The sequence below is a fragment of the Pan troglodytes genome, chromosome 23, assembly GCF_028858775.2.
Source record: "Pan troglodytes isolate AG18354 chromosome 23, NHGRI_mPanTro3-v2.0_pri, whole genome shotgun sequence".
Taxonomy (NCBI): domain Eukaryota; kingdom Metazoa; phylum Chordata; class Mammalia; order Primates; family Hominidae; genus Pan; species Pan troglodytes.
Genome location: NC_086016.1, coordinates 39,134,591 through 39,160,082, shown reverse-complemented (window position 1 = coordinate 39,160,082; position 25,492 = coordinate 39,134,591). Strand labels below are relative to the sequence as shown.

At 56.2% G+C, this 25,492-nt stretch overlaps 1 protein-coding gene across 2 annotated transcripts; it reads left to right on the top strand.

Moving 5' to 3' along the window:
- Positions 1 to 1,256: 1,256 nt before the first annotated feature.
- IL2RB (interleukin 2 receptor subunit beta) lies at positions 1,257 to 25,491 on the top strand. 2 transcript variants are annotated; one of them, XM_016938807.4, is made up of 10 exons: positions 1,257 to 1,508; positions 7,145 to 7,265; positions 7,712 to 7,826; positions 8,808 to 8,886; positions 12,105 to 12,210; positions 13,578 to 13,726; positions 14,919 to 15,084; positions 15,870 to 15,984; positions 18,876 to 18,960; positions 22,481 to 25,491. In XM_016938807.4, exons 2-10 carry the CDS (start codon positions 7,178 to 7,180, stop codon positions 23,231 to 23,233), a joined length of 1,656 nt encoding a protein of 551 aa, XP_016794296.2. In that variant the 5' UTR covers positions 1,257 to 1,508; positions 7,145 to 7,177; the 3' UTR covers positions 23,234 to 25,491.
- Position 25,492: the final 1 nt, after the last annotated feature.

The window sequence follows — 25,492 nt, the reverse complement described above, 5'->3', positions numbered from 1 at the left end:
TTGATCATCAGAGAAATGCATGTCAAAACTACAATGAGATATTATCTCACCTCAGTTAAAATGACTTTTATCCAAAAGGCAGGCAATAATGAATGCTGGTGAGGGTGGGGAGAAAAGGGAACTCTCGTACACTGTTGGTGGGAATGTAAGTTAGTACAACCACTATAAAGAACAGTTTGAAGAGTCCTCAAAACACTACAAATAGAACTACTATATGATCCAGCAATCCCACTGCTGAGTATATACCCAGAAGAAAGGAAATCAGTATATGGAAGAGACATCTGCATTCCCACATTTGTTGCAGCACTGTTCACAATACCCAGGATTTGGAAGCAACCTAAGTGCCCATCAACAGATGAATGAATAAAGAAAATGTGGTACATATATGCAATGGAGTACTATTCAGCCATGAAAAAGAATGAGATCCTGTCTTTGCAACCACATGTTTGAAACTGGAGGTCATTATGTTAAGTGAAACAGGTCAGGCACAAAAAGACAAAGCTCACATGTTCTCACTTATTTGTGGGAGCTAAAAATTAAAACAATTGAATTCATGGAAATGGGAAGGGCAGTGATGGAGATGGGAAGGGCAGTGGGGGTTGGAGGGGTGGGGATTGTTGTTGGGTACGAAAACAGAATTAGATCGAATGAATAAGATCTAGTATTTGATAGCATAACAGGGTGACTTTAGTCAACAATAATTTATTGTACATTTAAAAATAACTAAGAGTATAATTGGATTTTAACACAAAGAAAGGATAAATACTTGAGGTGATGGATACCCCATTTACCCTGATGTGATTATTATACATTGTATGCCTGTATCAAAATAGCTCATGTGCCTCATGAATATAGACACCTACCACATGCCCACAAAATTAAAAACTAAAAAAAACAGTCATCTCTGAATGCTAAACGGAGTAAGGGGCTTCCTGGAAGGCTGGGTGAAATGGGAGTCTCGGAAAGATGGTGTGTTGCAGGCTGGGAGGCGGGTGAGACGCTGGGGTCACCTAGAGGGACCTGCTTGTGGGAAGCCTCCGTATTAGTGGGTATGTGTGTGACCGGATGGAGGCGTCAGAGGTGTTGGGTAGCCTGTGTGAGTTGGCGTGGGGGTGATGTAGAAGGGGAGAGAGGGAGGGCCTGCGTTCCCTTGGCTCCTGTGTGCAGCTAGGCCCCTATTTGACAATGTGTGTGTGTGTGTGTGTGTGTGTGTGTGTGTGTGTGTGTGCCGCCCCCAGCGTAGGAGGCAGATCTTTATCTGGCCCTGGGTGCTTGAGGAGTTTCAGGCTTTCTCATAAGCCTCGTCTCCCCGCCTCTCCACCCCAGGCCTTGCCCCTCTATCCTCTGCACAGGAAGTGGGCTGGCTCTGGGCTTTTAGTCTTTGCGGCCCCAGCAGCCGCAGCCGTCTCCTGGGCCAGAGCTGAGCAGGGCCCTGGAGAGATGGCCACGGTCCCAGCACCGGGGAGGACTGCAGAGCGCGCGCTGCCACCGCCCCATGTCTCAGCCAGGTGATGTCCCCCTGCCTCCCTCCCGGCCCCTGTGGACCAGCCAGAGGGCTGGGAGTGAAAGTCACAGAGAAGACTTTCAGCTCTGACTCAGTTCCCCCAGCAGTTTCTGCCTGAACTCCCATCCCCCAACTTTATCTTAGAATTCCCCTAGGGAGGGGGTGGGCCCAGCTCTCATGGCTCCCGGCTGGAGGAAAAAGCGGTCCCCAGTCCCAGGTCAGCTCTCCTTCCCAACCCATTCAGGGGAGGCTGGGGACTGCTGTGGGATGAGGGGCTTCCCTGGGCCCTGTGTGCTGGGCCCCCAACCCGGAGAGGTGGAGAAGGGATGGGTGGATAGCCTGGGTGCCCGGAGAGGGTACGGGATATGGGGTGGGACAGGCGGGAGCCCCCTCCTGACCTCTGTGGAGTGGGGCCCATATACCGGGGGAGGCAGCCCTGTGTTGCGTGCTCATCAGGAGGCTTGCAGAGTAAGTGGGGAGAGAAGGGTCCCCTTGGAGAGCCATCTATGAAGTGAAGTTGCTGCGAGGCCTCTGGGAGCCCCAGGCTGGAGGCAGAGCCCTGGGTTTGAGTCTGGGTTTGTCCTTCCCTTGGCTGCATGACTGGACAGGTCAGAAGCATCCCCAGACATTGGGGATGGGACCCTATCTTTGGGGCTGCCTGGAGCTCATGCTCTCTCCTCTCCTGGGGGCCGAAGCCTCCCACTCTTAACTGTGTTTGTAGCACCTCGGGGGAGGGAGGTGGAGTGAGGAGCTGAGCTATCCCCAAGGGTCCCCTTCCTTCCCCCACAGCCAGGGTCCCGCACCCAGCTGGAGAAGCCCCTGAAGTTAAATAGCAAGAGACAAGCACTGGGTATGGGAGCAGGGGGGTGGCAGGTGGAGGTGGCCAGAGAGGACGAGGGGACATAGGCCCCATTGAGTTCAGAGGTCAGGTTGGATGCACCATGGGCTCCCGAGCTCCTGCTTTACCACCCTGCCCCAGCCACCATATACCCCTGATGGCAGCAGGGGCCCCGAACTGCACCTGACCAGGTTCAAATCCCAGCTCTATGCCCTTCTCGCCTGGGTGAGAGGTTGACCCGTTTCTTAGTCTCCTCATTTGGCAAAAAGGAGGCATACTAGAGCCTCCTCATGGGGCTGTAGCGAGGGCTAAAAGCTGAACTACCCCCGAGCGCTCAGGGCAGGCAGTGTAGGCAGAGAGAGAGCAGGCACCAGTCCCTGTCCCCAGCAGCATCTCTCTGAAAATCAGATGGCTGGGGTCAGCCGCTCCGGGCTTCAGTTCTGGCATGGATCAAATGGGGCAGCAAGACCCACGTTGCAGGGCTGTGGTGGGGACGTAGGCATCCGTGGGTGTGACCAGTTTCAGAGTCATGAACGACAGGGCACGTGTGGGTGTGCCTGAGGACCCAGGAGGGGGTGCTCAAGCTCGAGGTCCTGGGCTCCACTTGCTGTCACCCGAGGCTGGGCTTCTCCTCACTGTGCAACCTTAAGTGGGTTCCTTGGCCTCCCTGAGGCACAGCTTCCCCGTTGCAGAATGAGGGTGCAGCCTCAGTGACTGCCAGGCGCTCCCTCAGCTCTGTGCCCCTCTGGCACCCCCACACCATCCTCCCATGGACTCTGCCCTCTCTGAGCATCGCTGCACCTCTGAGCTCCAGGCGGCGGGAAGCAGACTCCAGATGGCGCTTTCTCCTCCTGCCTGGCTGCCTCTAGGCTGGGCCTGTGGTTTGCCCCTAACCTTCCTTTGACCTTGCACCCCTTTGTCCCCCAGCACCTTCCTCACACACTGGGGTTCTCTGCAGTTCCTGTCCTGGGCATGGGGTCATCCTGAGGCTGGGCCCGACCTGGGGTGACACCCACACAAAACATTGATGGTCCCCTTGCCCCAGGGCCAGGTTGGCATGATTGAGCGTGAAGGGGCACAGGGGCTATGGGAGTCCCCTGGTTGGGCTATGCACTCTTTGGGGTCCCAACCCTGTGCCCTCTGCTATTGGGGGATCCCAAGAAAGAGGTGAGCAGCCCCCACCCTGGGGAGCTCACCCTCCTGTGGAGACGGTGGGCCAGGCAAAGGGGAGCCCATGGTACCCCGAATAAGCACCTGCCAGTCTGTCTGTGAGCTGCTGGGTCCTGACTCCCAGGACAGAGAGGGTGGCAGCCTTACCTCTGGGACCACTGTTACCTCTGGGACCAGTGTCTGGCAGGGTGGGACAGCATGAGAGAGTGAGCCTGGAGCCCTAGCTCCACCTCTTACTGTGTATATGACCCTGGGCAAGTTAGGGACTTGGAGCCTTAGTTTCCTCATCTGTAGAATGGGATAATAAAGCCGTTGGGCAGCTTAGACGAGCTGGCATATGTGAGGCACTTGGCCCCAGGCCTAGCATAGAGTATGTGCTCAGTACGCAGAACGAGTATTATTAGTTCACCAGTGCATATTTACCGTCGTGTGAGCTGTCGTGGTGGGAAGATGCGTCTGGGGAGTTCCAGGAGGGGAGGATCCCTGCCTGGGCACTGGGCAGTCTGCCCTGACTCAGATTCCAGAAAGGCCTCTTATCCACTGCATGACCTTAGGCAACACACTTCACCTCTGTGTGCCTCCGTTTCCTCATTGGAAAATGGGGATAATAAGAGTATCCCCGCCAGAGGCCCTGATTGCTGCATTTAAAGAGTTTTAAATGGAGCCTGGCTTACAGTAACCTGTCAGCTGATGGTTTTGGTGTGATTAAGGGGGTGGCAGAGCGGCGTGGAGGTGGGTTCTGATCCCAGCTCTGTGCTGGGCTCCTGATGTAACCTTCAGCAAGTCTTTCCCACTTCGGGACCTCAGTGTTCTCAAATGTAGAACAAGTGACTGTGCTTGCTCAGAGAGTCTTTGCAGCTTTGACAATGCGTGGGCCTCTGACTCTCAATCCTGTGACATCTGCCTTCGGAGATGGAACCCATGGCTCTTGGGGCCAGGGCGTGGGTCCCTGCTCCATGCTGGCTCTGATGTAAGCCACGAGACAATCCAGGGCCACCTAAAGAGCTCTGCTTTTTTTTTTGCCGTACTGAGGCCTCTGACCACACTCATTCATTTCACTACATTTATTGAGCACCGACTGTGTGCCCGGCCCTGTGCTCAGCAGTCCCTGGAGCGAGTGTGCTGGTGGGCCAGCCCCTGGTCAACGCCGGCCCTGCTGCTGCCAGCCTAGAGGGAGGAGCAAGGCGCTCAGAAGAGGAAGCCCTCGCCCTCCATCACGGAAATCAGGGAAGGCTTCATGGAAAAAGGCATGAGGGCCCATTTGAAATGGGCTTGAAGGATGGCAGGATCTGTAGGGGACCCAGGGAAAGGATAGACTTGGGAAGGACCTTTGGAGGGTGAGTGTCGGTTTCCTGGTCACCTGGAGCCACTGGCTTGTGCAGGCAGGTAGGTGCGGTGTGTGTGTGCTTTGGCCTGGGTACATGCACCTGCTCCTGTGAGGGCAGGGTCTGGAAGGGTGGGCTGACCTCATTCCGGTCCCAGAAAGCCTCGAAAATGGGAATTTAGGCTTTGATTGCAACAGGGCCACTGCAGGTTCCTGGGCAGGGATGTGGGAGGTTGGAGGCGGGCTTCAGGGAAGGCAGGTGAGAGCCTGCAGATGGGGTGGTGCCATTGTCTGGGCTGGAACGGCACGAGGCTGGCCTGGTGAGGGTGGGGAAGAGACAACAAGTAGTCATTGGAGTGTCCGGCTGTCTGAGGAGTGTCCTGACTGGCTAGGTATGGGGGCAAAGGTCACCTGGAATAGGAAGGGTACAGTTGTCCCAGAACTGAAAGTCAGACAGGAGAAGAGCTGGGGATGAGCTGGGTTTTTGCCGGGTCCAGGAGCATCCCCTGTGAGGGGGTCCTGCAGACCATCGGGAGGGACGTGGAGGCTTGGGGCTGAGCTGGAGAAAGACCCTTGGAAGCTGAGGTCTGGAGCCAGTGAGAGGCTCAAGAGAGAGAAGGGAAGGGGAGTGAGAGCTCGAGTTTGGAGCTGCTGGAGAAGGGGGAACAGCGGGGGAAAAGCCCAACGCTCAGGAGCCTTGGAAGCTCTCGAGATGGAAGAGCAGGAGGGAGGGAAGGATGCTCCACCTCCTCCACATCTCTTGACTCACCTGCTCCTCTCCTCTCTCCCCCTGCCCCTCTGACTGAGGCTACCCTCATCTTTCCCTGGAAGCTCCCTCCTCATCTCCCTGCCTCCCCCTTTGCCTGCTCCAAACACCTCTCCTGGAAGCAGTCCCCTTATCTTCCCGAGGTGACCATGTGCTCACTTTCTCATTCCCCTCCGCACACCCAGCCCCTGCAGAGGGTGGGGGCAGCTACTTTTCTTTCCCATTTCCACTGCGACAGTTGTGGTCTTGCCTCACGGGAGCTTCCACGGTTGGCTAGAGGTTCCCTGAGAAGCAAGGCTTTGTCTCAAAAATAAAGAAATAAATAAATAAAGCACTGGCCAGTGGCCAGTGCATAATAGGCGCTCCGGGAAAACTTTTGAGCCTCCCTCTGACAGGGCTGGCTTAGAGATTTCATGTCTCTTTCCTCCCTGGTGTATAATCTGGGTGACCAACCTGGCCCTGCCTCCAGGGAGCTTCCAGGCAGGTAGGGGAGTACGAGCGTGGACAAGGTTCTCCGTAAAGGCTACTGCAGCCCTCTGTGCCTCAGTTTCCCCTGTCCTCTAGGGCTCTTCAGTGTTGGGGTCAGAGCTCCTATCTGCTTTTCTGCTTTTCCGAGTTCACGTCCTGATGCCTTCACACCATCGCCTCAACTCCCTCGAGGGACAGTGAGGGGCAGAGGCAGGGGCTAGCCTCAGAGCCCTCTGGAAGCCCCTCTACCTGCTGACTTTAGCTCTGTCTATATTTATTCCATCACTTGTTTGTTCAAGAATTTTTTTTGGCCAGATGCCTACTATGTGCCAGGCACTGTTCTAGGAATTGTGGACCTAGCAATGAACAAAACACAAAAATACCTGTCCTTAGTGAGCTTACGTGACTCTGTGTGTGTTTGTGAAGAGAGATAGAGGAAAACATGAATCAGTCAATAAACGATGAATAAATAATGCTATGATGAAAATGTAGGGGGGTGGTGAGTAACAAAGGGTGCTTCTTTTATTTTTTTCTTTGAGACAGAGTCTTACTCTATCGTCCAGGCTGGAGTGCAGTGGCGCCATCTCGGTTCACTGCAAACTCCACCTCCAGGTTCAAGCAATTCTCCTGTCTTAGACTCCCGAGTAGCTGGGACTACAGGCACCCACCACCTTGCCCGGCTAATTTTTGTATTTTTAGTAGAGACAGGGTTTCACCATGTTGGTCAGGCTGGTCTCAAACTCCTGACCTCAGGTGATTCGTCTGCCTCGACCTCCCAAAGTGCTGGGATTACAGGCATGAGCCACACGCCTGGCCACGACGGGTGCTTCTTTATGTAGTCTAGTCAAAGAAGACCTCTCAAAGGAGGCTGCAGTTGAGCAGAAACTTGAAGGAAGGGTATGAGCATGTGTGGGGTGGTGGGATTAGCAGGTGCAAAGGCCCTGGGGCTGGACTGAGCTGGCACTGAGGAGTGCAGACCATGCACACTGAGGGGGCGGGCCCAGCCTGCCTCTAGGGGCAGCGAGGCCTGGGATGTGTATTTACGTGTGCTCTCTCTTTCTCCTCTCCCACCAGGGCTTCCTTCCTCGGCTCCACCCTGTGGATGTAATGGCGGCCCCTGCTCTGTCCTGGCGTCTGCCCCTCCTCATCCTCCTCCTGCCCCTGGCTACCCCTTGGGCATCTGCAACGGTGAATGGTAAGGACCCTGACATCTGAACAGTTCCGCTTTCCCTACGGAGAGATGGCTAAGGCCCTGCTAAAGCCTATTCCCAGAAGGGGACGGGGCCAGAGACCAGGTGTCCACCTCCCGCCTCACCCTCTGTCCTGGACCCCTGCCCTGGCATGCATGCATGAATGCGCGCGCACACACACACACACACACACACACACACGCCTCTCCAAGCCACAGGCTTGTGCTACTTTCTGTCCCTGCCTTGCCTTAGTTTGCCTGTAGGAACTTGCAGGCTCTGGAGCTCCATTTCCTCCTCTCTGAAGTGGGTCCATGAATCCCTTCTCTGCTTGCCAGAGTTACCCACCTCCTCCTCTGGCAGGTGTGGGTGCCAGGTGCAGGGGCAGTGGGCGTGTCTTGGGGGGGGCTGTGGGCACCTACAGTCAGCACTCACACCTCATCTTGCCCGGCAGGCACCTCCCAGTTCACATGCTTCTACAACTCGAGAGCCAACATCTCCTGTGTCTGGAGCCAAGATGGGGCTCTGCAGGACACTTCCTGCCAAGTCCATGCCTGGCCGGACAGACGGTGAGTCCACGGGCCACACTGCAGAATCTTAGGATGGTGGGATCTCATATTCTGGATCCTATGCATTGGACTCCAAGGAGTCAACGTTTACAGAATCTTGGACTAATGGGACCCACAGACTCTTTGAATCACAGGAGTTGGGGCCCAGGCCTGGAATCAAGGGATCATTTAAGAGAATTTGGAAGTCAGCTATTTAGACTTCTAGAACCTGGGTGGAGTCCAGGCTGCAGTGGAGGGGCTGGGGATGAACTGGACAGGGTAGTTTGGGGACACTGAGCTGCAAGCCTGCTATGCCAAGGCTGCACTCCACTCTAGAGGCAAGCAGAGAGGAAGTGGAGAGAAAGGAGGGTCCCCAAGCTTTTTGGATAAGCTCGGATTTTGAGAGACCCTGTAGGCAGCTGTGGGGACAGGGAACCTGGGAGTGGTTGGGGTGCCTGGTGGATGGGAGAGAGATGTCACTGTGATGTAAACATCCAGGTGTCCAGTGAGTGAGGGACTGACCCCAGGTAGGCTTGATGGGGTCAGGGAGAAGAGGAAGACCACAGATAGGGTGTGGGGTGGGGGAAAATGGGGAGGGAGATGGAGGGGCAAGGCAGGTTCGGGCCCTGGCTTCTGGGTGGGTGGCGATTCCACATGGCTCTGAAGGCCTAATTAAGGATCTATCTTCATCCTAAGCCTCATGGAGCTTTGGAGGGCTCTAGGTGGGGAGGACTGCCTGTCTTGAAGTGGTTTGTGTTTCTAGATCACTCCAGCTGCCGTGGGACCAGGCTGGGATGAGGGAGCAGGACAAGGTGCCCATGAGGGAGGAATGCCATGGAGGCAGTGGGGGAGGCAGTGCCCCTCACAGTGGTTGGCACAGGGGCCCCAGCCTGGCCTTGCTGCCTGGTGCCATCCTGGCAGCAGAGAGATCTGAGAAGAGTCCCTTGGGCCAGCTGTGTGGGTCCTTCCTGTTCTTCTAAAGAGGGTCTTTTGCCATGAAAGGCGGTGGAACCAAACCTGTGAGCTGCTCCCCGTGAGTCAAGCATCCTGGGCCTGCAACCTGATCCTCGGAGCCCCAGATGTGAGTAGCCCACCCAGGGAGAGAGTGCAGGGAGAGGGTGGTCTCCCAGCTCCGGGCTGCGATCTCAGGGTGGGCCGGATGCCAGGGGAAGAGCTGAGGCCCAATTGCTGGGGCTGTGGCTAAGCAGGATGCCCAGGGCTGAGCAGGAGGCAGAGAAAAACAGGTGACACCCCAGGGAGTGGACTCAGGCCTGCCCCAGGGCCGACGGACCCTCTGTATGTGAGGCATCTGCCATTCTGCCTCTGCTCCTGCTGTCTCCCCTGCGCTTTGTGGGTCCTGTGACACTTGTGTTCCTTATCAAGTAAGACAGCACTCCAGTAACTGTAATGACCACACCCAGCTCTTCCCGGGGTCTTGGCAGTGCAGTGCAGTGTGGGGGGTGAAGGGTGTAGACTCCGGAGCTGGATGCTCCAGCCCTGGCTCACCAGCTGGGTGACATTGGGCAACCCCTGTGCCCCAGTCTCCCCTTCTGTAAAATGGGCATAATAATGGCACCTACCTTGTTGGGTCAAGGCCCAACAAGGGCCTTGTTTTTCAGGCCCTCCCCAGCCTGAAGGTGGGACCTCACCAGGGACCTGCCTCCTTCTGCCCAGGCTGCTCGGGCCAAGGGGCACCTGCAGGCCAGTGCCAAGCTGTCCCCTGCACCCCCGTGGCTTCCCATCCCCCTGTGCTCATTGGTGCCTAAAGTCCAGAGGGGGCCGAGGCAGCTGGGGCCAGTGAGTCAGTGCTGCCTCGAGCGTGCCAGGCTGTGGTAGTGCCTGGGCTTGGTCCTGCTCTGAGATTGGAGTGGGCACTGGAGCAGGAGGAGGCCAGAGAGTGGGAGCAGACACCCCTGAGCTTGCGGGGGCAGTAGAGATGCCTGGGTCCTGGCTTGGGCAGCTGCAGCTGCCCCAGGAGAGCTCCTGGCTACCTCGGAAGGGGCAGGGGTCCCGCTTGTCCCCGACTCACACTGGATCCATGGAGTGCGTAGCCCCGACTGTGCCTCCAGGATCAGATCGGGTGCCAGAAGCAGGGGAGAGGCCAAGCAGTGGGAACAGACAGCTCCGAGCCTGCGGAGGCAAGGGGGGACATTCCCAGTCCCTGAGAGTGCAGGGATGCCTGGGTCCACAGCCACAACTTGGGTAGCTGCAGCTGTGCCCGGGAGGGTGGGTCTCCTGCGTGCTCTCTGCTTGCAAGGTCACCTGGAGGCTTGGGTTTGGACCAGGGCCCCCGAGAGTGCAGGGACACCTGGCTCTGTGGCCGTGACTTGGGTGGCTGCAGCTTCACCCAGGAGAGCGGGGCTCTTGCCTGATCCCAGCCCCCAACAGCACCAGGAGGCCTGGGTCCACAGCCAAGACTTAGGCAGCTGCAGCCCTGCCTGGGAGGGCAGGGCTCCTACCTGCTCCGTGGAGCAGGAGACCCCAGCTACGCCTCCCTGCTGCAGCCAGAGTTTTAGCAGCGGCCACTCCGGATGGGCAGCTGCCGCCTTCACCTACAGCCCCATGGGTCAACATCAGCACTGTCCCCTTCTTACCAATGAAGACACTGAGGCTCAGAGAGGTATGGTCCCTGCCCAAGTCACACAGCCAGGAAGTACACAGCTGGGATTGAACCCAGGCCTGCGGGCTCCCAGTTCAGGCTTCTCACCGTTGCATTAGGCTGCCTCTTGCAGGGCATATGGCCATGTCCATATGAGTGTACATCAAATTATTGTCTGTCAAAGCCTCCTGGGCAGCAGCGGGCTCCAGGGACACCCGGACCACATCTTCCAACCATGATCAGGTTATATGTCTTCTTGAGGGGCAGGAGAGTGTGAAGATGGAGTCACACAGTGTAGCTGATAAAATCACAGCCTCTGGAACCAGATGCTGTTCCCCTTGCAGGGAGCTCTGTCGGTGGCCTGGTTTCTGATCCTGGCTCCACCATTTCTTAGCTGTGTGACCTCAGGCAAGTCCCTAAGGCTCTCTGTGCTTCAGTCTCCTCAGCTATAGAATGGAAATAGTGACAGTGCCTGTACCCAAGGGAGTTGAGAGAATTAAATGAGACAATATATGTAAAGTGCTCTCAAGAGTGCCCGGCACAGTGTGAGTGATCACGCGAATGTATGATTGGCAATATTTTTATAACAATAATAGTAATAATAATAATAATAATAATAATAATAATAATAATAATGAGACTACTATCATCGGGGAAAACCTAGCCCCCATAGCAGCTATAAGAAGGCTAGGACAGGGTCTATAGGGTGGAGAGGAACTGGCCAGTTTGGGGAATTCCAACCATCAGGTTTAAGGTTTGCTCATAGTGGGTCTTATGCAGACCAGAGGGACTGTGCCCAAGGTCCTGGCCCTGAAATCAGCATCCTGGACCCCAGATCCTAAGAGGCCTGCACTAGAGCTTCCTCCCGCAGGGCTGCCGGGCTGTAGGGTTGGCACCTGCACAGTGGGAGGATGCCTTAAGCTGCTCACTCGGCAGCCCTCTGTCAGGCATGACAAGCCAGGACTCGGAGATGCAGTCACCCTGTAGGGGGACACACAGGGCCTGGGTTTAAACCTGGGCTCCCCTGCTGTTCATCTGCATGACCTGGCGCAGGTTCCTTGACCAGCCCAAGCCTCAGGCTTCCCACCCATACCATGGGATGGATGCTGTGTGCATTGAGGGGCTAAGGCATCTGAGCAGTGACTGCTCATAGGAAAATGCTCAATACCTGGCCATTTTCTTCCAGAAAATTCAAGGCGTAGGGATGGGGAGAGATAGGGGAGGGGAGGGCCTCTCACACTAAAAAATGTTAAACAGGTATAGTTCCAGAACTGTACCTTTGTGGGGGCTTACCAGCTTGCATGCCTCCCGTAACAGGGAGCTCATTCCCTCTCAAGGTAGCTCACTTCATTTTAGATCAAGTGTTGGTAAACTACCTTGACCCACAGGCCATATCCAGCCCACTGCCTGTGTTTCTAAATAAAGTTTTACTGAAACATGGCCCTGATATTCATTTACATGTTGCCTATGTCTGCTTCATACTACAGTGGCGGAGTTGAGTCATCGTGACAGAGACCGTGTGGCCCCGTAAAGCCAAAAATAGTTACTATGTGGCCTTTTACAGAAAACGTTTGCTGCCCCTGCCTTGGGTGGCGGGGCATATGGAGAGGCTGCCATCCTGCCCGGGTCATCCCGGTGGCCTCCCCCTTCCCCTGCCCCCAGCTGCTAGAAGTTTCACCCCTGCCCTTCTTCCCTTGCAGTCTCAGAAACTGACCGCAGTGGACATCGTCACCCTGAGGGTGCTGTGCCGTGAGGGGGTGCGATGGAGGGTGATGGCCATCCAGGACTTCAAGCCCTTTGAGAACCGTGAGTGAGGAAGCCAGGGTGGGGCTGGGGCAGGGCTGGGCACCTCCTTCCTTCCACCTCCTCTGGGATCTTCCCTGCTCCAGCCTCTCTCCCCCGCAGCTTCCACACCCACATCTGACCACCTCACCGCCCGCTGTTCTCGGGATGACGTCCTGGCTCCTTCCTCTGGCATTCAAGGCCGCTCAGGATCCAGCCCTGGGCCTCCTCCCTGGCACTCCTCCTCTTGAGGCCTATATTTCTGCTACAGCCAAAGGCCAGCTCTCCAAACCCACCTTGCCTATCCCTGCCTCTGAGCCCTTGCACATGCCAATCCCACTGCCTGGAAGGCCCTTTACACCTGGAAAATTCCCACTCACGTTTCGAGGCTTAGTTGAGAGTCACTTCCTCCAGGAGGCCTTCCTAGACTCCCCTAGCCCTTGGTACCTCCTCTTTCTGGGAATGTATGTCCTGGGTTGTTACTGCCTGATTGTAGGTCTGTCTCTTTCACTGGGCTGTGAGCACCCTGAAGGCAGAGTCTCTGCCACCCCTGTGTCTCCTTGCCACGCAGCCAGCACTAGGTCTCATCAGGACAGTGGTCTGGGAAGGTTTGTTTAATGCCTGAGCGACTGCCTGCTGACCTTGGGGGCCATCTCCAGGGAAGCAGTGGGGTGGAAAGTGAGAGTCAGGCCTGAACTGGATGTGATCTGACTGGCAGACCATCGAAACTTTCTGAGCCTGAGTTTTGGGGAGAATCGGAGTCACCTACCTACCAGGCTTGTAAGGCATCTTTGAACTGAGACACAGAAACTGCTTACCATGTAGTCAGCACTCAGCATCTGCTTATCACTTATGTGGTTCTATAGAGTCTTAGAAGTATAGAAACTGAGATTCATTTAACTTCAGCATCACAGTGTTATAATCATCACACTTAAAATAAATGAGATGATCCATGGAAAGCTCTCAGGTCAATTGTAAGTGCAGAGAAAAGCTGCCATGACTCATTCATCCAGCAGCTACTGAATCAAGTGCCAGGTAATCTTCCAGGCACCAAGGACACAGCAGACAACCAAGTCCCTGCCCTCAAGGAGCTCACAGTCTGCTGGGGGAGGCAGAAAATGAGTAAAGAAACCAAACCATATATTTCGTAGGTCAGGTGATGATAAGCACTGGGAATAAAAGTGAAACAGGCAAGGGGGATGCAGAGTGGTGAGTGGTCAGGGAAGGCTTCTCTGAAGAGGTGAAGGAGGCAGCGAGGGAGCGGGTCCTGGGGCTTTGGGTCGGGGGGGTAGGGGAGGTGGTAGCATGTGCCAGGAGGGAGGAGTGGCAGGTACAAAGTGGGAGGTGGAGGTCATGGCTGACTGCTCTCCCGTACCCCCTCTTGTCTCCAGTTCGCCTGATGGCCCCCATCTCCCTCCAAGTTGTCCACGTGGAGACCCACAGATGCAACATAAGCTGGGAAATCTCCCAAGCCTCTCACTACTTTGAAAGGCACCTGGAGTTCGAGGCCCGGACGCTGTCCCCAGGCCATACCTGGGAGGTGAGAATGTGGCTCAGTCCCCACCTGCCCTGGTTCCTCCTTCCTGTCCTGGTCCATGTCCTGTCCCTTTTTCATTGTGTCGAGGTCCCTTCAGCCCCAGGTGGATGGTGGGTGGCTGAGTCCAGTGCTCTTTCTGCACTGCCTGGGGCTGCCTCCCCGACTTCCACGTCCTTATCTAGCCCCCTTAACCCTGGGGATCCGGCTGGCAGCAGGTTCCAGGCTGACACCAGGGAAAGAATCAGAAAGCCAGGAGACAGGCAGCTGCCCAGCCCCATGGGCTTTCAGAGGCCAGGGAAGCCACCCCTCCACGTGTCAAAGCCCATCTGCTCCACATCCGTGCGGGCCTGTTGCTTATTCATTCACTTACACTCATTTCTTCATTCACTCAACTGCTCACTCAACAAATATTTGCTGAGCACCTACTATGCGCTGGATGATGGGGAGAGAGCGGAGGGTGAGCTCAGCAAACTTCCACTCTCAGGAATCTCAGACTGGGGCAGGGCAGGCAGGCAGTCAGTCAGCAGATGTAGCGACAGGGTCTGGGATAGTGAGGCACCCGGATAGTGATAAGTTCCATCAAGAAAACCCAACGGGGCAAGGAATTTGACAGTGACTGGCACAGGCTACTTCAGACTCAGGTGACCAGGGAAGGCCCCTTGGACACCTGGGTGTCCAGAAGGAGCTGACCTGCAAAGATCTGGGGAGAAGTTTTACAAAATTAGAAAGACCTGCCACGGCAAAGGCAGGATGCTGCTATGTGTCTGGGGAGCAGGAGGAGGCAAAAAGAGTGACCCAGGGTGGGAGAGGTGTGCGGAGGCGTCCCACTTTCTGGTCCTGTGGAGACTAGACTGCAGCGGGGCATGGGTGGGAACCAGAGACCAGCTGCAGGCTTGGGAGAGGGCGGCAGCTCAGGCCTGGGGTGAGTGCAGCGGGGAGAGAGGGGGATGGTTCTGGAATGGCTGTGGAGGTGGAACCAGGTTCTGGAGGTGGAACCAGCTGATTAGCTGATGACTTGGGCTTTAGGGGATGACCCTGGGGTTTGAGGCCCCAGCAACTGGGTAGTGAGGGAGCTTTGGGTGGCAAGGAAGTGGGGGTGCAGCTGGTGGGGGTTGACGGGGGTGCTGTGGTGCTCAGCCTCCTGGCCCTGCCATGGGAGGTGAGGTGGGCGCTGAAAGTCCTGTCTCTGACCCAGGAGGCCCCCCTGCTGACTCTCAAGCAGAAGCAGGAATGGATCTGCCTGGAGACGCTCACCCCAGACACCCAGTATGAGTTTCAGGTGCGGGTCAAGCCTCTGCAAGGCGAGTTCACGACCTGGAGCCCCTGGAGCCAGCCCCTGGCCTTCAGGACAAAGCCTGCAGGTACTGGTGGGCGGCAAGGGTGGGAGGGGTCTCAGGCAGGAGGGGGCGGCTGGGGGAGGAGCTGCTCCATTCTCTCCCTGCCTGGGGTGAGGGTACAGCAGTCAGCTCCATCCCTCACTTGCTGTAACCCTCCAGGGGGCTCGCTTTTCAGACAGGAACAGGGGTTCAGTGAGGGGACGGGGCTTGCCATGGGCCTTGTGAGTTGGGGAGGGGTCGAAAGGCTGTTTTCACTTTTCTCCACCCTGAAATCTCCAACTCCTGGTTTCTTCTGGGGCTGCGGGTGGCTGCTTTCACCTCTCGGCCTGATCTGTGAAATGGGTACAGTGACCGCGAGGCAGAGCTGCTGTGAGGAAGGCGTGTGATGTCCCGGCAGCCTGGCCCTCAGCAGGTCTGCTGGGCGCCTGTCCCTCATCGCATCACAGTTTGAGTTCAAGCCCAAGCAAGACCTGGGGTCCCCTAAGTGGTGCTTGGAGGGAGGTAGAGAGAGGGGTGCAGCCAGCTGGAGCCCAGGCTGCTGTGGGGGTGGTGGGGGGCTGTAGGCTCACCAGGGGGGCCCATGGGATCTGTCTGGAGCTGGAGGAGCTCTTAGAATGCCACCGTGTCATTTCTTTTTAGCATGAAATCTGGCTTCCCAGAGGATGGGCTTAGCAGAACCCTGTCCCCAGCCCCCCAGACGCAGGCCTGCGTGGCAGGGCCCTGGATGGGGGTGTTGGGGTGACCGACCCAGGGTGAGTGAGGGCACTTCTCTAACCCCTCTCCTTGCTGTTTCTCCCACCCCTGGGCAGCCCTTGGGAAGGACACCATTCCGTGGCTCGGCCACCTCCTCGTGGGCCTCAGCGGGGCTTTTGGCTTCATCATCTTAGTGTACTTGCTGATCAACTGCAGGAACACCGGGCCATGGTAAGAAGGTTCTCCTCCCCTTCCTTCATGCTCCCACCCCTCCAATGTGCACACACATACGTACATGCACATGCACACACATGCACACACATGTACATGCACACACATGCACACAAGCACACATACACACACACACACACACACTTACATGCACACATGCCACCTTGCCAGGTCAGATTCTGGACCGAACCCCCTGCTCTGATACACCCGTGCTTTGTCTACCCTCCAAAGAGTCCTCCCTGTCCAAAACCTGGCCTTTCCCTGTGTCGCATCCCCACAGGGGGAGCCTGTGGAACCAACCCGAGGGGAAGGTGTGAGGTGCAGCCCTCCAGGGAGAGCCCCGGGACCCTGTCCAGAACACTGCTCTCAGGACTGGGGATGCCCGTGTGCACATGTCAGCTGTCTCTGTGTCTGGGTCCCCGCCGGTCCATCTAGGTCTGTCATTCGCTTATTCCCATATTCACTGAGTATGAGCTGCATGCCAGGTACAGCTCAAAGAGCTGGGAACACAGTGGCAGGCCGCATGCATGCGCCCCAGCTCCAGGCAGCTCACGGCCCAGTGGGGGAAGGCAGACAATCATGCAGGTGTGTAATGACACACCGGGATCAGGATGGCAGAGGAGGATGTCGACGTATTGCCATTCCTTAGGATCCATGGAAACCAGTTCCAGGACCCTCCCTACCCCCTACAGATACCAAAGCTGGTGGATACTCAAGTCTCTGATTTTTATTTTATTTTATTTATTTATTTTTTGTGAGACAGAGTCTCACTCTGTCACCTAGGCTGGAGTACAGTGGCGCAATCTCGACTCACTGCAACCTCCACCTCCAGGGTTCAAGCGATTCTCCTGCGTCATCCTCCCGAGTAGCTGGGACTACAGGCACATGCCACCGTGCTCTGCTAAGTTTTTGTATTTTTAGTGCAGACGGGGTTTCACCATGTTGGCCAAGCTGGTTTCAAACTCCTGACCTCAGGTGATCCACTCGCCTTGGCCTCCCAAAATGCTAAGATTACAGGTGTGAACCCCCACGCCCGGCCTCAAGTCCCTGATTTAACGCAGCAGAGTATTTGCGTGTAACCTACACACACCCTCCCAGAGACTTTAGGTCATCTCCTAGATTACTTATAATACCTAATACTATGTAAATGCTATGTAAATAGTTGCTATGCTGTATTTTAAAAATTTGTATTATTTTTTATTGTTGTATTGCTATGAGGGTTTTTTTTTCCTGAATATTTTTGATCAGAGATTGGCTGAATCTGTGAGTGCAGAACCCACGGATCCTGAGTGCTGACTGTATCAGGAGCAGAAAACAGGGAGGGGAACCTTGGCTGGGGCATGGCCAGGGCTGGTTTCCCTGAGGAAGGGATGATTCTGTTGAAATCTGTAGCAGGAGCCCATGGGGGGTGTGGAGGGGATGGGGAGAGTGTCCCAGGCAGAGGAAACAGCATGTGCAAAGGCCCTGGGCAGGGAGGAGGGAAGAAACTTCCAGGAACAGAGTGCAGGGGCACTGGTGTGGCTGGAGACAGAAGTGGGTGGGGCAGGAGGCTGAACTTGAGCCTGGGCATGTGGCGGCAGTGACGCTTCCTGGGGCCTCAGGCCGTGGTGAGGACCTGGGCCGTGTGCCGAGCAGTCATGGAGGGTTTCCCCAGAAGTGGGACAGGATCCACTTTGCCCTCTGTAGCCCTGGCTGCTGTGTGGAGTGCGGCCTGGTGGAGGGCAAAGCGGTGAGGAGGTGACACTTCTGACCAGGGGTTGTGGTCCCCTGATGAGAGCCCTGCTTCTCCCAAGAGGTTTGCAAAGCGTGCCTAGCTGTGTCACCTCACTCGACTTTCCCCAGCACTGGGAAGATGGTGAGTCAGGGGCTACCATTGCCTTTTAACTGATGCCAGGACTGGCCAGAGAAGTCAGCTGACTTGCCCAAGGTCACATAGCCAGTTAGGAGTGAGTGCCGCTCTCCTGACCCTCGTCCTGGAGCAGTGGTTCTTGGCAGTGTTCGGAGCCCCGTTTCCTCTTTCCTCCCAAGAAGACAAGCATTCCTCCACCCACCCGTCCCCTCCGCCCACAGCTCCCTGCAGGCCTTCAGGGAAACCATGTCCCTGTAGAGGGAGAGGTCCTCTCCCAGGCATGGGTTCGGTGGCCTCCAGACTGCCCTCCTCCTTGTCTTTCTTGCGCCCCTGCAGTCCTTTCTCCACCATGTCATTCTCCTGTTTAACGCTCTTCAGAGGCCGCTCACTGCGCTGCAGTACACCCTGGCCCTTGAGGGCCTCCACCAGCTGTGTGGAACCTTTGGGCAAATCAAAAATGGTGCCTCTCTCTTCAGGGCAATGTACACAGCTTCCAGGCACTCAGCTTAGCAAGCAGAACATGGGCTGGAATTCAGCCTCACTCACCACCACCTTTCCCACTCCCTGCCCAAGCCTAATGCCCTTGGGCAGTGTACAACCTGAACCACCATCCATGGCAGCCCTGACAAGAAAGCCCATCTCCTCTCCCTCCTCCTGGTTCATTCCACTTTTTCTAGCCATCTCCATCGCTGACCACTCTGGCTTGTGTGTTAACCCCCATTGACCCCCACCTCCCCGTCTTGTGTAGCACTGTGCTCTCTGTCTCCACAGAATGAATGGTGATGTTGCAACATGCTTTGTGTCCATCTCCCCATGAGAATGTCAGCTCCTTGAGAGCAGGGACCTCCTTTGTTGGCCATTCTTGTCTCCCCAGTGCCCAACACAGCGTCCTCCCACAGTGAACACTTAGTATCGGCAGAATAAATACATAAGTAAATGTGGTGTGGCTCCGTGCCCGGCATCCAGAGCTGTGGCGCTGATGGCATAACACCATGGTCCTTCCCTTTCTCACCCTCCTCCTTCCCTCCTCTCCTCTGTCCAGGCTGAAGAAGGTCCTGAAGTGTCACACCCCAGACCCCTCGAAGTTCTTTTCCCAGCTGAGCTCAGAGCATGGAGGAGACGTCCAGGTAGGAGGCCGGGGCGGGGAGACAGAGGTGGGCAGGGGTGTGAGTGGGATGAGGGGGTGGCAGGTTAGTAGCTAATTTTGTGTTTCGTGAGAGGAGACAAAACGCCGAAGTGAGCAGCCTCCGGGGTGGGCATGGGTCTCTTCTCCAGCTCTGGCACTTTCCATCTGAGCCAGACTGCCTGGGTTCTAATCCCAGCTCCACCACATTCTGGCTGTGTGACCTTGGGCCTATAGAGCCTCCCTGGGCCTCAGTTTCCCCACCTGTTAGATGAGGAGAAAAACAGTGTTACTATGTGTCCTGCCCTGAGTACATTGCCTGGCATGCAGTTAGTGTTCAAAAGAACCCTATCAGGCTGGGTGCAGTGGTTCATGCCTGTAATCCCAGCACTTTGGGAGGCTGTGGCAGGTAGATCACGAGGTCAGGAGTTCGAGACCAGCCTGACCAACATGGTGAAACCCTGTCTCTACTAAAAATACAAAAATTAGCCGGGCTGGTGGCGCATGCCTGTAATCCCAGCTACTCAGGAGGCTGAGACAGGGGAATCGCTTGAACCCAGGAGGCGGAGGTTACAGTGAGCTGAGATGGTACCACTGCACTCCAGCCTGGGCGACAGAGTGAGACTCCATCTCAAAAAAAAAAAAAAAGTACCCTATCTGGTATTACCGTTGCCGGTGTGCTGAACGAACAGGACCTGCCAGCACAAGCTCTCTCCACCCCACTGTCTGTGCAGACATGCTCTGTGCTTCTCCTGTCCCTGCTCAAAATTCCTGAGCAGGCTCCATAACTTAGCATGGATACTAACAAGTCTTCCCGTCACTTTGAGTCACAAAACACCGATTCATTTTTAAAGTGCCGGCCCGCAGATCAGTAATGCTCTAAACTCCATCTCAGATTCCGTCGTCTCCTCTTCCCCAGCCCATGCCCCCTTCAGGCAGGAAGCTTCAAGAATGAAGGGGGGACATGGGGGGTACTTTTTACCACCCTAGCCCCACTCTAGGCTCCCAAGATTGGGGGGTGGGGATGAGGTAGGGGCAGAGGGAGGTCAAGAAGAGTGGTGGAGGAGGAAAGCCATGCCGGACCAGAGCTGTCATGACCTGGCTTTGGAGTTCTCTATCAGGGCTGATCAAGGGCCCCTTCTGGAACTCCTTGGAAAACTCCCAAGATGAGAATATCTTAGTTGCAGTGCTTTTATTATTTATTTATTTATTTTTTGAGACGGAGTCTTGCTCTGTCGTCCAGGCTAGAGTGCAATGGCACGACCTCAGCTCACTGCAAACTCTGCCTCCTGGGTTCAACCGATGCTCCTGCCTCAGTCTCCCGAGTAGCTGGGACTACAGGCACACACCACCACACTTGGCTAATTCTTGTACTTTTAATAGAGACGGGGTTTTGCCATGTTGGCCAGGCTGGTCTTGAACTCCTGATCTCAGGTGATCTGCCCACCTCGGCCTCCCAAAGTGCTGGGATTACAGGCGTGCGCCACCGTGCCTGGCCATTAGTTGCAGTACTCTTAATGTGCGGGAATGTATTTCCTTAAAATTCTTCCCTCAGCCTTGAGGGTAGCAAGATTCCCATCTATAAAGGTATTCAAGCAAGCCATGGTTGCCTATGTGTCAGAAGCATAGAGATTCTCCCATTGAACTGGTTGGAGGCTGCGGTAGATTAGCTGCATGCTCAGATACCTTCCAGCTTCAAGTCCTGATTCTATGAGCCTACAACATCGTGAGGTGGGAGCTGCAAACCATTCCAGCTTCCCATGAGGGTATCCTTGGGTCTAGTGTGTGGAGCGGGGTCCTGAGGAAGAAGGCATGATGTGGCTGGGGGTTGGGGATGGCAAAGCAGGCCCCACCTTTTCTGCATCTGGGTGAGAGACCTACCCCTCCACCCTAGGACCCACAGGGGCCACAAGGCCCACCCCCACTTCCCAGGGGATCGTGGAATGTGTGTGTGAGTGTGGGAGTATGTGTGAGGGGCATGAGTGTCTCCTGAAGCCCCTTTCAGGGCATTGTGGGCAGAGGCTCAGGCCCAGGAAGTAGCTGGCCACAGGCAGTGGGCCCCTGGCTCACCGGCACTGGCCACAGGCCTGGCCGCTCCCTCTCTGGCTGCACATGCGGGGCTGCTGTCTGGCCCCGCCCTTGCCCTGGGTATCATGAATCTCACCCGACCAGTGCTTCTTCCTCTCTGCCCAGCCAGCGACCCTCTTTGCCATCCTCAGTTTATCCTTTCTGCCTCTCTCAGCCTTTTCTTTTGTGACATAACTCCTGGTTGCGGAAAGGGGACGGATTTAATTGAGTGGTGTGTGCACGTGTGCATGCATGTAAGCGTGTGTGTGTGTGTGTCTGCGGAGCAGCTGGCTCAGCCTCAGGGACTCTCCCTGGAGAGGAGAACTGGGCATTTGTTGCTGGTTCATTAATTCATCTGAAATAGATCCATGAGACCCGCCATGCTGGGCACAGAGGCCTGGGGAGCCCATTGGGCCTGGCCCCTGTGCTTAGGGGGCCATAGTCCAGCTGCTGAGGGTTCCCGGGACAGAGGGTTGTCAGGGCTCCCAAACTCACCCACCCGAGGCCCCTGCCACACCACCAGGAGGGCCTGCTGTCCCCCACTCTGCTGTGCAGTCTGTGTCTTACCCGTTTTGGGTGTTTACATCTCCATTTGCTTACCTGATGTCTCCCTGGTGACCTGATGGGTGACAGCAAGGAAGTCAGGAGAGACGTGGCTAACTGTTGTGGAAACTGAGGCCCAGAGAGGTGCAGGGGCCTGCCCAGGGTCACACAGTTAGTGAGTGCCAGGGCCAGGGCTAGAACCCGGGTCTTCCCACTCCTTGCCAGGGCTCTCTGGAATCCCAAGCAACTGAGAAGTGCTCTGATGGGCACTTTCCTCTCTCTGGGGATGGGAGGCGGAGGGGGTGGGGGTGGGGACTGCAGGGAACTGGGGGAAAGGTGAATCAGGAAACCATCAGCTCCCCCAAGAGACGTTCCCACCACAGTGTAAGCGGAGACCCTGGGTCCCAGCTCTGCCGCCTGCTGGTCTGTGATCGGGGCCAGGGCATGTCCCTTCTCTGGGCATCTGTAGGGTGAACAGGCTGTGCTCTCAGTGCCCTCTGCTTTGGCATGGGTGGATCGATTCCCACACTTGTGCTAGTGCCCACTAGACAGTCTGAGGATTCTCTCCTTTCCTGGGTTCCCAGCATCTAGAACAGTGCCAGGCTCATAGCAGGTGTCCAATAAACAGTCACTCTTGAGCAATCAAACATTCCTGGGCACTACTGGGAGCCAGGCAGGCCTGTGCTGGGCTGTGGGTCAGGCAGTCTCCCTGGGCTGGTGGCCCAGAGGGCCCCCAAGCCAGTGGGTGGGTTGGGGGAGTGCGGGGCTATAATCAGGGAGGGCTTCCTGGATGGGGCAGCCCTGGGCCAACTGCTTCAGGAGGAGGAGGAGTTAGGAGCTGTTGAGAGTCCAGAGGAAGGGGTGGAGGGTGAAGGAAGCCCCCACTCACCCACCCCTGGCCTTTCTCCCACCAGAAGTGGCTCTCTTCGCCCTTCCCCTCATCGTCCTTCAGCCCTGGCGGCCTGGCACCTGAGATCTCGCCACTAGAAGTGCTGGAGAGGGACAAGGTGATGCAGCTGCTCCTGCAGCAGGACAAGGTGCCTGAGCCCGCCTCCTTAAGCAGCAACCACTCGCTGACCAGCTGCTTCACCAACCAGGGTTACTTCTTCTTCCACCTCCCGGATGCCTTGGAGATAGAGGCCTGCCAGGTGTACTTTACTTACGACCCCTACGCAGAGGAAGACGCTGATGAGGGTGTGGCCGGGGCACCCACAGGGTCTTCCCCCCAACCCCTGCAGCCTCTGTCAGGGGAGGATGACACCTACTGCACCTTCCCCTCCAGGGATGGCCTGCTGCTCTTCTCCCCCAGTCTCCTCGGTGGCCCCAGCCCCCCAAGCACTGCCCCTGGGGGCAGCGGGGCCGGTGAAGAGAGGATGCCCCCTTCTTTGCAAGAAAGAGTCCCCAGAGACTGGGACCCCCAGCCCCTGGGGCCTCCCACCCCAGGAGTCCCAGACCTGGTGGATTTTCAGCCACCCCCTGAGCTGGTGCTGCGAGAGGCTGGGGAGGAGGTCCCTGACGCTGGCCCCAGGGAGGGGGTCAGTTTCCCCTGGTCCAGGCCTCCTGGGCAGGGGGAGTTCAGGGCCCTTAATGCTCGCCTGCCCCTGAACACTGATGCCTACTTGTCCCTCCAAGAACTCCAGGGTCAGGACCCAACTCACTTGGTGTAGACAGATGGCCAGGGTGGGAGGCAGGCAGCTGCCTGCTCTGCGCCGAGCCTGAGAAGGACCCTGTTGAGGGTCCTCAGTCCACTGCTGAGGACACTCAGTGTCCAGTTGCAGCTGGACTTCTCCACCCAGATGGCCCCCACCCAGTCCTGCACACTTGGTCCATCCATTTCCAAACCTCCACTGCTGCTCCCGGGTCCTGCTGCCCGAGCCAGGAACTGTGTGTGTTGCAGGGGGGCAGTAACTCCCCAACTCCCTCGTTAATCACAGGGTCCCACGAATTTAGGCTCAGAAGCATCGCTCCTCTCCACCCTGCAGCTATTCACCAATATCAGTCCTCGCGGCTCTCCAGGGCTCCTTGCCCTGACCTCTTCCCTGGGTTTTCTGCCCCAGCCTCCTCCTCCCCTCCCCTCCCCCTCCACAGGGCAGCCTGAGTGTGCTTTCCAAAACCCAAATATGGCCACGCTCCCCCTCGGTTCAAAACCTTGCACAGGTCCCACTGCCCTCAGCCCCACTTCTCAGCCTGGTACTTGTACCTCCGGTGTCGTGTGGGGACATCCCCTTCTGCAATCCTCCCTACCGTCCTCCTGAGCCACTCAGAGCTCCCTCACACCCCCTCTGTTGCACATGCTATTCCCTGGGGCTGCTGTGCCCTCCCCCTCATCTAGGTGACAAACTTCCCTGACTCTTCAAGTGCCGGTTTTGCTTCTCCTGGAGGGAAGCACTGCCTCCCTTAATCTGCCAGAAACTTCTAGCGTCAGTGCTGGAGGGAGAAGCTGTCAGGGACCCAGGGCGCCTGGAGAAAGAGGCCCTGTTACTATTCCTTTGGGATCTCTGAGGCCTCAGAGTGCTTGGCTGCTGTATCCTTAATGCTGGGGCCCAAGTAAGGGCACAGATCCCCCCGCAAAGTGGATGCCTGCTGCATCTTCCCACAGTGGCTTCACAGACCCACAAGAGAAGCTGATGGCGAGTGAACCCTGGAGTCCGAGGCCCAGGCAGCAGCCCCGCCTAGTGGTGGGCCCTGATGCTGCCAGGCCTGGGATCTCCCACTGCCCCCTCCACTGGAGGGGTCTCCTCTGCAGCTCAGGGGCTGGCACACTGGCCTCCAGAAGGGCAGCTCCATAGGGCATGGCCTCATTATCTTTTCACTGCCCCAGACACAGTGCCCAACACCCCGTCGTATACCCTGGATGAATGAATTAATTACCTGGCACCACCTCGTCTGGGCTCCCTGCGCCTGACATTCACACAGAGAGGCAGAGTCCCGTGCCCATTAGGTCTGGCATGCCCCCTCCTGCAAAGGGCTCAACCCCCTACCCCGACCCCTCCACGTATCTTTCCTAGGCAGATCACGTTGCAATGGCTCAAACAACCTTCCACCCCAGCAGGACAGTGACCCCAGTCCCAGCTAACTCTGACCTGGGAGCCCTCAGGCACCTGCACTTACAGGCCTTGCTCACAGCTGATTGGGCACCTGACCACACGCCCCCACAGGCTCTGACCAGCAGCCTATGAGGGGGTTTGGCACCAAGCTCTGTCCAGTCAGGTAGGCTGGGCCTGAACTAGCCAATCAGATCAACTCTGTCTTGGGCGTTTGAACTCAGGGAGGGAGGCCCTTGGGAGCAGGTGCTTGTGGACAAGGCTCCACAAGCGTTGAGGCTTGGAAAGGTAGACAAGCGTTGAGCCACTAAGCAGAGGACCTTGGGTTCCCAATACAAAAATACCTACTGCTGAGAGGGCTGCTGACCATTTGGTCAGGATTCCTGTTGCCTTTATATCCAAAATAAACTCCCCTTTCTTGAGGTTGTCTGAGTCTTGGGTCTATGCCTTGAAAAAAGCTGAATTATTGGACAGTCTCACCTCCTGCCATAGGGTCCTGAATGTTTCAGACCACAAGGGGCTCCACACCTTTGCTGTGTGTTCTGGGGCAACCTACTAATCCTCTCTGCAAGTCGGTCTCCTTATCCCCCCAAATGGAAATTGTATTTGCCTTCTCCACTTTGGGAGGCTCCCACTTCTTGGGAGGGTTGCATTTTTTAAGTCTTAATCATTTGTGACATATGTATCTATACATCCGTATCTTTTAATGATCCGTGTGTACCATCTTTGTGATTATTTCCTTAATATTTTTTCTTTAAGTCAGTTCATTTTCGTTGAAATACATTTATTTAAAGAAAAATCTTTGTTACTCTGTAAATGAAAAAACCCATTTTCGCTATAAATAAAAGGTAACTGTACAAAATAAGTACAATGCAACAAAAT

Bases quoted from the DNA above. Each gene is read 5' to 3' on its own strand.
- IL2RB (XM_016938807.4), top strand. From the start codon at position 7,178: ATGGCGGCCCCTGCTCTGTCCTGGCGTCTGCCCCTCCTCATCCTCCTC. The intron at 7,266-7,711 runs GTAAGGACCCTG...CTTGCCCGGCAG, and splicing joins GGCATCTGCAACGGTGAATG to GCACCTCCCAGTTCACATGC. The intron at 15,085-15,869 runs GTACTGGTGGGC...ACCCCTGGGCAG, and splicing joins CTTCAGGACAAAGCCTGCAG to CCCTTGGGAAGGACACCATT.